We start from the raw sequence: 12,148 nt of genomic DNA on the forward strand, positions 1-12,148 counted from the left end.
CTGAGTCCCTCAAATCTTATTATACTTATTATTGAAGACAAGAGAGTCGATTTCACTTCATCTTTCCATCTAATAAGGTCTTAGTTAACACACAATAATCCAGCCACTGCTCCCCGAGAGATTTGTTTTGAACCTAATGAGTTTCCACACAGCATTAAAAGATTTTTATTTTTGTCATGGCATATAGAAGATTCCAGACCTTTGGTTATGTGCTTCCTCTCCAACTCAGCTTCTAGAAAATTGATATAACTTCATGTATATATGGCTAAGCCACAGAATAGCCTAACTCTACTCTTTTGGCCCCTTTTCTAGCCAATCTTTGAACCGCTGGGCCAGTCCAGTCCATGTATATTGTTGGACCTGTTCTTTCCAAGTTGGCAAATTCATAAACTCCATTCGGTTTGGGGTTTCATTACTTGACAATTCAACTGAAAAACAGAGGAGAATCATGCAAGTTGTTATGTTTTATTAGGAATTAGAGTACAATATATGGGATCAATACACAGAAAAAAATATTCTGTGAGTGCAATCCAGTTGTAAATAAGCCCAATTATAACTATTTTTGAGAGAGGGAATCAATAATGCATAAATGAGCTACGGTTGACAAGACTGAAAGAACGGTTGTTGGGAGTAGTTGACATGTATTGAGGAACACATAAAAATGAACAAAATGTAGTCAATATATTGTAGACATGCCTGTGGATGATGACTTTTAGTTAGAACTTAGTAAGAATCATTAAAAGAATGGCATTAGTGATAAATGATGTTTATTGGTATTTTAAAATAGGGTGAGATATATTGATAAGCCAAACTTTTAACTGGACAGCTGACAGGTTTGCGTGAGAATGTGCAAATCTTCATACAATGATATCTCAATATTTCACAATAGCATGATGGAATGAAATCCTTTGTCTTCACTGAGGAACACATTGCTCATAGAGCTATATTGGCTTGTTCTAAGTACCTATTTTTGTCATTGGTTGTTCATTCTAAAACAGCATTATGTTGCTAAAAGTCCACAAAACCCTTAATTTTGATAAAGGCATCACTTTGGATCAATATCCTTCATGAACAATAGTTCCACAATGAAAATACTAGACAATTATTTATTAAATGTACCCATCTGAGGATTATTCTTGCCACTGATTCTTCATTTTGCTTTATGTACTTTTTGTCCATAATTCTTTTATCTGACAAGAACTAAAGAACGGAAAACATGCAAATAAAAATCTATTTCTGATTTTACATTTATTCAGCTTTCACATTTCCATATTACTGTTGCTTAAATTATTATGTTGCATTTTATTTTAATTTAGAGAACAGTCACGAATAAATGTCAGATTCAAAGAGGAGAGAAGAATAAGAGCAACAACTTTAAAAAGGAAGCTTTACTTAAGTTCACTTAGTAATTAAGCTCGAAGTGGGAATGATAAACAAAGAGGCCTGGGAGGCAAGAAGAGGCCAGCCAGCTCGGGAAGAACCTCACGTGACATGCCGAGGATGTGCCTCATCTGTTGTAAGGTCATTGAAGAGTCAGTCAACTCCACTCTTCGATCTGTGAAGAACTAGTGTCTCAGTCACTAATACGTGACATGTACAAAAATTCACTACATATAGTTAAGTGTGACTATTGTTTTGTGAAAGCTTTTTCATATTGTTGACTCCTTGTATTTCTCAGGCCTCAGTTCAAATCCCACCATCTTAAAAAGATCTGCCTCTTTAATGTCTTCACCACTCACCTTGTACGGGTCCCTTGGTCATATCTACGTCCTTTTACACTGTGTATATTTGTTTATTGCCTGTACCCTCAACTGTCTTATTCATCATTATATTCCCATCACCTAGAATAGGGCCCATTTCCTAGTACCTTTAATAAGGTTGCCACTAAATATGTATTTGATTGAAAACACAGTATTAACAAATAGAATAAGCATTCATTGCTTGTATACAATATGCCTAAGATGATGCAATTTATTGAATATAGTGTTTCTATTCTTACAACTCTGTAAGTTGGCAAGACTATTTTATCTGAAACTGAGACTCAGGAGTGTCAAAGGGTAAGGTTCACACAGCTAGTAGTTGGCAGAGACAGGAACTTCAAACAAATCGCTATTCCACATTGCCTCTCTGACACCCCTCAGTGAGGATTAATTAACCTTATTTTTAAAGTCTACTATTATTTTTGATACCACAATATTTATCATGTTTTATGATATTAATTTGGGCATGTTTATTTCTTGCTGTAGATTCTTACCAAATTTATTACAGACTATATCTTCTGAATCTCTACCATATCTAATATTTTACTGATTCACATCAGTTAGCAAATATTTGCAGTTGACAAAATAATTGGAAGTACAGATTATAGAAGTAACAAGCATTATTATCTCCTTTACAAGAGCAGCATGTTTACTTTTTAAAATTCACCAATTAACTTCCATCTAGAAAGAAATAGGAAAAGTTATTAGAGCCCAGTTCTGAAAAGGCGGAATTTAGTGTTCTGAAAATTTGTATTATTCTGTGAATATTTATATTCTTCTAAAACAATCAATTACATTTAAGACCACACAGAAATATTTAAACTCATTTCAGTTAAGTGTTTTTTCTTTTTATTGTTTTCTTTTAAAAGGCTGATAATAATTACTAGACTTTTCCATGAATAATAAGGCCTATTTCAGAGTGTGTTTTATGAGATTATTTTTGTCAACTATTTTGTCAAACATTTCTTAATCCACTGACATAAAACATCTTCTGTTGGCTAATCACCCACCTTGACTGTGTAATTTAAGGAAATTAACTTCCCTAAACAAAGGGTAATCCTTCTGACTAGGATTTAGAAGTCACTTTCTTAGCTCTATTAATATCTAAAATTGTTTTACGTTTTGTCTTGATCTACCACTTTTCAATTTACACACTAACATTACAATCATCGTTGATAATCTGCCAAAATAATATTCTCTTTTCTTTTGTTTGAGTATACCTTTTAAAAGTTCTCGATTAAAATATAAGTATCAGGCTTTAAATTACAATACTTTGACAACTTGTTTTATGGTATTAATATACCTCGAATAATCATGTCATGGAGGATGATTTTATATTAAAATGCTCTATAATATTTTATGTGTATAACTTGGAAGTATTTATATAAGGACAATGAAAATAATAATCAGGATACTGTTGTATGTTTTATCAAGAAATGTCAGGTAAAGAAACGTGGTATAGCTGAGCACGGTGGCTCACACCTGTAATTCCAGCACTTTGGGAGGCTGAGGTGGACAGATTGCTTGAGCTCAGGAGTTCAAGACCAGCCTGGGCAACATGGTGAAACTCTTGTCTCTACAAAACATACAAAAATTAGCCGGGCATGGTGGCTTGCGCCAGTAGTCTTAGCTACTTGGAAGGCTGAGATGGGAGGATTGCTTGAGCCCAGGACGGGGAGGTTGCGGTGAGTCAAGATTATACCACTGCACTATGGCCTGGACTGTCTCAAAAAAATGTAAATAAAAATAAATTTTAAAATGTGACATAAATAAAACTAATTATTACAACACTTTATTGGATCATCCTGAGAAATCAATCACAGGATTAATATAAATTGAAACATAGTTTACATATTTTTAACTTTAGACTAAATATATATGACATATTGTACATATTTTAGGTTCACACTAAAGGATATGGGCATGATATTATACATGATAATAATATATAATTATTCTAAAGCATTTAGAAATCACTCTTCTTGAAATTCAAGGAAGCTGAAAAAAGGAAATGAATACCAGTAATCATAGTGTTTAAAAACCTTTAGTTATACCAACACAAGAAGTGATTGACTTAGCATTGGCACACAATTTCTTTTCTCCACTGGCTGAAATGCCTTCCCTAACAACTGGAAGTCAAAGAAAGTTAAAGACAAGTGCTTTGGGTCACCAATGACTCAAAATCCTCTATATGTGCACTTATATCTGTGAAGATCAATAGAGACAAATATCAATTATGCATAAATCCTCATTCTAATTATGTAACTAGCTCCTGAAAAATAATCTGTCATAAACTGTCTTACATTCTCTAATGTCTGCATATTCAAATATTTAGTGGTTATATTGTTAGAGTAAGTCGTTAGGCAACCAACAGGTGATGGTCAGGTGGCTGTTAAACTCTCTCTGTAAAACAATTATTGGTTGCTGCCAGTGCCAGGGAAAGACAGTCTCTAATAATAGAAAACATCTGAATCTGGTGATCAGCAGTTTCCAGATAAGATCTCAGGAGTCGGGCGAGTGGACTCAAGCATGCGCACTGAGAAGCAAAATGGCAGCGTTTAACTGGTATAGGAATAGAACATTCCTCTAGGAACACTCAACTGCTAAGGGAAAAAGGCCTCCAGTGAGCATGTATACAACTTGAGTAAACAGGCTGTGCATGCGGCCCCTCCCAAGTGCTGACAGGCCACTGCACATGCAGACAGCCCACCCCAAGGGAAGAATCAGGGGAGAAGTACCATAACCCCAGAAGCATGCTAATGTATAAAACCCCAATTCAGAGGTCAAATTGCACACTTGAATCTCTTAAGTTGCCCATTTGGCCATTTTCCAGCTGTACTTTATTTCCTTTTGTTCCTGCTCTAAAACTTTCCTACCCTAAAACTTGCCTTTGTCTCTCCCTTTGCCTCATGCCCACAGTCAATTTCTTTCTTCTGAGAAAGCAAGAATTGAGGTTGCTGCAGACCTGTATGGATTTGCTGCTGCTAACAATATCTTGATGAAACAATATTTGAAAAAAATATATATGTGTGAGCATTCCCTGCCCTCCCCCTCCATAAGAAGAACGCTTTAAGTATGAAGTAATCTGGTAGAAGATAAACAAAATCTCAAGTTGTTCATGTCTGAGAAAGGTATATTTCTTCATTTCTGGACTAGATTAGCATAAATACAGCATTATTATAGAAAACAATAATTTGTAGCCTTCTATGAAAAAGACTGGATGACCATAAAATCCATTTTTATAATGAACCAATTGTGATTCTATAATTCTCAGAGCAATATCAAATTACATGTTGGTTTCCTAAACTGAGTGCAGAGTGAAAATGCCTTATTAAAGAGCTTGGTGGTATATCTACTGAAGCAGTATCAGTTTATTTAGTTGAAGGAAAGAGAAATAATTTTATTCTAATCTCAGATACAGCTGAGGAAATACATCAAATTGTAGTTTATGTTTTATATTTAGCTTAAGATTTCTATTAAATACATAACTAAAGGCTAAATTTGTGGTCTTATATGAAGATCTGTTCATTTGTCAGCCACCAGAATAGAAGCTTCTTTCTGGAAATTCATCTGATTTATTTATTTTATTTTGCTTTTCTACTTGAAGGAAGAAACATAAGAAGTCCCTCTATTTTTTCTAACCACATAAGTAAGGAAATGATAAACTTAATTTATAGTAAGAATTCTAATGCTATTTATTGTATTGTCCAGTCACTTGCTTCTTAATGGCTAGGTTTGAGAAACTCTTGACATTTTCCATTACAGCAATTTAGCTAGCTGATTCATGTGGTCTTCATTTAGGAGCTTAAGAATCCAAAGATATAACTTGTTACAGGCAAATGATTCTCCTGAGTTTCCAACACAGGATGTGTGAATGCCTCTGTGTAATTTTCATCTGATTCTGGACCTGCCAATAACTTACCTTCTTCCTCTTGTGTTGGAAAGAAGTGGTCCTGCACAGAAACCTTTTGTCTTTTGCTAGTGGAGCAACAGACTACTAGTTTCCTTTGAGTGAGACTAAACTTCACCCAAAGGGAGAATCATTGCATTATAAAAAATGGTAAAAGTCTCATGACTTCACATATCATTTTATGTTATCTCTCATTAACAAGAGTACCGCTGAGGCCTCAAACAATGCAGGAAAAATATTAATCAAATAAAAGTTTGCCAACAATTTTTGCAGTCATAAACAACCAGTAAGTTACCAATTGAATATTATATCACTTACAATTCAAAAGTGTTGTTTAGGACTTAAAATTCTCCTGCCTATATATGTACTTATATGTATATGCCATATATATGCACACACACAGTATGTGTATGTGTACTTTAAATTATATTATTTATATATATTATAAATTCAATTCTATATAATTGAAATACTTTTAAGAGAATCAATTTAAAAGCAGGTAAAAAATTCAAATATGTGTATATGCATACACACAACATATACACATACGTATTATATTTAAGAGAATCAAAATAAGAACAAAAAATGAGAAAGGAAATCATCATAAACCTTGAACCTTTGACCAAAGAATCAACAAAACTAAAAAATGTTCATTATGTGGTTTTTATATTTCCTGTCAAATGATATAAGAAGTAAACATTTCCATGTAAGAGCATGTGGTGTGTGTCATACCTTCTCATGGACTTTCTGTCCAGGTTCCATCCCTTCAAGATGTTCTGATTCTGTGGATCCCTCGCTTGATGCCATTTTTCTTTGTATATGAACATTTTGTTCACGCAAGGCAACAATCTGCAAAATAAAAGCACTATGCCTTTAAAGTCTGAATAGAACATAAAATAAAAAAAGAAAATGAATTTACTTCAATGTGATTAAGAACTAATGAACACTAAAAAATAACCAGAAAGTGAACATTACATTTTAGTGAATTATTATTCAAAATATATGTTTAAATGTAGGTCACCATTTTGAATAATATCTATATAACTTCATAACATCTCTGCCAAGAAGAGGTTAAAGCACTGTGAAATTTACTTAAGAAAATGTTTTCTAGTTGGAAGTGCATCTAAATCAATGATATATTTGTATTAATGTGCCGTTAATTCAGAAATTATTTTAAATTAATTTATAGGATGTAATAAAATATTTTTTGGTCTCTATTTTTAAAGTATACAAGAAACATAAAAAAATAAAAAGATTGAAGGTTAAAGACTATAAGCACAGCAATTTCGCCTACATTGATAGCCCAGCTGCAATTTAATATAAGCAGATACATAGCTGGACTCAAAAAATATTTTGTAATTCTGTCATGAGCATGTATTAAATTTGTCTTATTATTATAATTTTAATGTCCATTATTTTACCAAATTTAGTTAATTTGCAAACACAAATTCAGAAAGCAATTAATTATTGCAAACTTTCAGCTCAATTTTAATGACATAATTATTTCAATTACAAAACAAATTATCAGGTAGTTACAGCATAAATGATCATAGTAATATATAGAGGGAAAATAGTGCTTCAGTCTTTTAAAATGGCGTTTTAAAATACATTTGCTATATATATGTATATATATACATCACTTAGAAAATATTTTACATTATATTAATGCTGTAACTTATTTATTTCATGGCATATTTTATTGTATTATCAACTCAGATATTAGTCAATATTAGTTCTGGGAGAAATAAATGTGCATAGTATTTAATGCACAATAAGATCTGAATAATATTAAACTTACATGTGGAAATTATAAGACCAACATGTCACGAGACAAATAATCATTAACTGAAAAAAACATGGTATCAAGGGGTTGGGTGTTTGCCCTGCTACCTGACACTACTTCAATGCCGTATCTACCACCGTGTGTCCATGACATCAGCTGATCTTGCTATATGATCTCTGGTATTTGAGCATTTGGTATATCCTTTTCTAGGTATATGTTCTTCTCTCTCGTATAACTGTAATCACCAAATAATTGGCTCCCTCACTCTTACTCTTGTCCATCTACAATCTATTATCCACAAAGCAGCCAGGTACATCTTTCAAACTTAAATTATATTGTGTAACCCGTCAGCTTTCTAAAAAAATTAATGTTTGGCTCGACGCGGCAGCTCACGCCTATAATCCCAGCACTTTGGGAGGCCAAGGTGGCCAGATCACTTGAGGTCAGGAGTTCATGATCAGCCTGGCTAACTGGTGAAACTGGTCTCTACTAAAAATACAAAAATTAGCCAGGCGTGGTGGTGGGCACCTGTAATCCCAGCTACTCAGGAGGCTGAGCCAGGAGAATCCCTTGAACTCAGGAAGTGGAGATCACAGTGAGCCTAGATTGTGCCACTGTACTCCAGCCTGGGTGACAGAGCGAGACTCTGTCTTAAAATAAAATAAAATAAAATAAAATAAAATAAAATAAAACAAAACAATTTAATTTAATTTTTTTAAACTAATGTTTTCCCAGCTTATTTAGCCAAAATTTAAACTTCTTAACAAGGTCTATACTGTCCTATTTGAGCCCTTTGCTTCAGCGACACTGGCCTCCTTTCCATTCCTCAAACATACCTGTCTCTTACCTACACAGCGCTGAGGAATTCGATGATCTTCCTATCTAAAACATTATTCCTCAGCTATCACAGGGGACACAATGCCATCTTTAAAAACAGCTGAGATACCACTCCTCAGAGTGAATGTGTCTTGTCATCAAACACTTTTTACAATATATCTCTATTTATTTTTGTGCATGTAGCACTCATTAAAGTTTATTATTCCATTTCTCCACTTCCTCATTTTGCTTATTTATTTAGCTAGCACAAGTCCTAATAATATCGCCTGAGAAAATAATTTTCAAAAGAATGCTTCATTGAAAACAGCATTTTCATATGAAGTAGCACATCAAGTTATTATGTGCAGGGTATTCACTAAAAATGTGTTGAATTAAATAACACATGGATATGGGAAAACAAAGATCTGAACCCAATTAATTCAAAAAATAACAAAAGATAAAGATTTGGAGGGTACACAAAACTTCAGAAACATTCTTTTCACATTAGTCAACATGGAAATAGATTACATCAAAGGAATGACAAGAATAAAAAAATAGCTCTTAGATATATTATTTTTATATTACACTCTTAACATGTTGCTTTTTGCATAAATGTTATGTTACAATTGATATATTATGAGATTTCATTAATCATGAAGTTTACAATATTCAAGTATCATTTGTCGACATTCCACTAGAGACAACACTCATGACTGACAGAAATGCTAATACAAAGTACCAGGCCATTTAAAAATTATATGCTTTGTTCTATTATTAATCTATTCAGAATTGAGGGGAGACATTTAAAAACTATGTAAAGAACAAATATAACTCTCAGTTTATAGATTAGCTTACATTTGTTTAATAAACAGATGACTTTCAAATATGTCCTGGTGCCTGAAATAAAGCAGGCCATCTATAAAAGTTTATTGAATGAATCAGTGAAAAGATGAATTAATATCCCTATTAAAAATAATCAAGAAATCAAATTCATTCAGAAAAAAAGTACAAATATAATTGAGCCACTATGATTTTTAAAATTCTAAACTTCAAGTTTGCTACAGTGTATACATGACAATTAGTTCCAAAAAAGACATATTTTTCAACCACTAACATGCTAACTTTGTTTTGTAAAAATGAATCAAGTCCAAAAATGTCGGCTCTTGATACAGAAGAATGAATATGATATATTCTATATTCTCTACCACTCTAATATGCTATTTTCCCCAATAACAAATTATCCTGGGTAGTTATGAAACCAAAGCTTCAGCACCTGATTTAATTGTGGGTGTTAAAAAGTGGATTATTTCTGACACTGGGGAAAGGGGGGAAGTTAGTAGTTCTCTTTTAAAAATTCACCTTTTGGGGTTAAGCGTTTTCTTCAATCTGTTTTAAAGAGTGAAGAGTTCACCAATAAATCACTGGAGCCTAAGGTAGCACAGACTTCTTCAGGAAATTCTCTTAGCTGGTTTGAGAAGTGAACACAAGAGATGGCTAGGGAACCAGCTTGGGACAGTAAATAGAATGAAAAGCAGCTAATGGTCTCAAAATATTCCCTAGGCTCTCCCTGAGAGGGAATGTTGTCAGAGGGAGGGCCCAAGCAATTTGTCTACAAGAAAACTAATGTAGGTCTGGATGCCTCACTGCTAAACAACATGGCCCACTTGCTATCAGTTAAATGTTCCCTCCAAAACTTATGTTGAAATGTAATTTCCTTTGTAATGGTATTAAGAGGTCAGACCTTTAAGAGATTTTTAGGGCCTGAGGGCTTTGCCCTCATAAATGGATTAAGGCTGTTATCTCTGGAGTGAGTTATTTATCACTGGTGTGGGTTCTGGATAAAAGGATAGAGTTTGCCCCTCGTCCTCTCTCTGTATCATCTCACATGCTTTTATGCCCTTCCATCCTTCTGCTATGGGATAAGGCATCATAGAAGCTCATGCCAGATGCCAGTGTCATGTCTTGGACTTCCCAGCCTCCAGAACTTTCAGAAATAAATTTGTTTTCTTTAAAAATCATCCAGTCTGTGATATTCTGTTATAGCAACACAAAACAGGCTAAGACACTACTCCAAATATGATTACATGTTGAGTAGGAGGAACCACTTATGTACAAGTCCCGTTGTTTACCCAGTTCTTATATAACTGTACTGAAAAACCCACTATGGACGAACACTGTGCTAAACTAGTTTTATCTACAAAGGGGGTATGATTCATGTTTAACAAATGATCAGGTTAAGATAAAGACAGATTAATGAGGAGAACTGCTGCGATTTGAATATATGCCCTCCTCCAACCCCCAACATTTGTATGTTGAAACCTAGGGCCCAATGTGATAGTTTTGAGAGGTGATGTCTTTAGGAGATGATAAACGGAATTAGTACCAATATAAAAGACCTCAAGGGTACTAGCTAAGTAAGCCTTTTGCCATTCATCTTCTGCCATGTGAGGACACATTGTTCAGGGTGCCATAATGGAAGCAGAAGGCAGTCCTTACCAGACACCAAATCTGCTGATGCCTTGATGTTGGACTTTCCTGTCTCCAGAACTGTGATAAATATTTCCATTGTTTATAAATTATGCAGTCTCAGACATTATGTCACAGCAGTACAAATGGACTAAGAAGTAAGAGTGAAATAAAACAACTCTATATCCTTATACTTCCTAATTTGTAACATTGCCTCAAATGGCTCCGCTTTTACATTTGCAGTCTACTAAATCAGGAGAAGTTAATAGCAGACTGGGCTAGGAAGCATAAACATTTTATTTCCAAGGGCTGATATCCTTGCTGGAATCCTTTGTACATCATTAAGATTGGATGCCTCCCTGGACAGATTCATATGGAGGCAAAGTTTTGCATATATTTTCAGTGAGTTAGCAACCCACTGAAGGCTCATGGAATGCTGTTCAAGATAAATATTTCACAACTGTGTTTTCTGTTCAATCATCATTTATCAAGTGTCTGTTGACATTTGCTTTTAAGTATCCCTTCACATTTCTTTCGATAATAACATCTTATATTTTCATTGGAGACTTTCTTATTCTAATCCCACAGACTGTCAATCAAGGAACCAAGAGCCCATGGAAAATGGGTGGGCACATGATCCAAGCCAGGGAAATCAGAATATTATTACTTTACATGTTTCTGGCTGAGCTATGGGAAACTATTCTCTCTATCTACTAAGGAAGGTAAACTGGTAGAATATGAATGGGGTACTCTTTTTCATTAATTCCTACACATGCAGAAAACACATGGAAGAGATGAGGCCCTAATAAATTGCTTCTGGTCCTGATTCTAGGCATCCTTAAATCATTCCTACCCTTGGCATTTTAGTAATATGAGCCAAGCCCCAAATTTCCCCTTTTGTGCCCAAACTCATTTGGAATGGTTTTCTGTCACTTGCAACTAAAAGTGACTTGCAAATGCATCAGGAAACATGGAAGACAATACAGAGCATGCAATATCTAAGTGAGGATTTTAGAGAATGACTAAGAATTTACCAGACAGACATGGCAGAAGATTTTTTAGGTGTATAGAAGATCACAGGCATTTTGTGTTTCTACTACTTTGTGTTCCTATCACTGTAAGTTGTTTAATATTCCTATGGCAAAAGTACCTGGAAAAAGTTGGAGTAATGATGGGATTAGCAAAGTTAAAGTGCTTCAACTAAATCTCGGGCATCTGTGTGCTTTTTCTCTCTGGCTTATTGCTTTGTCTTGATCCTTATTTGTGTTTTCTGGTTGCTCATAAGCTTATAACAGCCTGACCCATTCCTTCTAGGCACTCTCAAACACATCATATTTTCTATTGGGAGAACCTGCTCCGGATAGTTACGTGGGTTCTTTTCTATTTCTTTTCTTTCTTTTTTTTTTTTTTTTT

General features: G+C 34.2%; 1 protein-coding gene across 13 annotated transcripts in view; it reads right to left on the bottom strand.

Moving 5' to 3' along the window:
- The window catches only part of PPFIA2 (PPFI scaffold protein A2), a 545,760-nt gene that overhangs the window by 159,348 nt on the left and 374,264 nt on the right, over positions 1–12,148 (bottom strand). For all 13 annotated transcript variants that reach the window (XM_017870464.1, XM_017870457.1, XM_017870456.1 and 10 more), the window contains one exon: positions 6,403–6,519. In XM_017870464.1, coding sequence (XP_017725953.1) covers positions 6,403–6,519 — 117 coding nt within the window. The remainder of the gene's footprint in view (positions 1–6,402; positions 6,520–12,148) is intronic.

The sequence above is a fragment of the Rhinopithecus bieti genome, unplaced genomic scaffold (assembly GCF_001698545.2).
Source record: "Rhinopithecus bieti isolate Rb0 unplaced genomic scaffold, ASM169854v2 scaffold_5387, whole genome shotgun sequence".
In the NCBI taxonomy this organism is placed as follows: domain Eukaryota; kingdom Metazoa; phylum Chordata; class Mammalia; order Primates; family Cercopithecidae; genus Rhinopithecus; species Rhinopithecus bieti.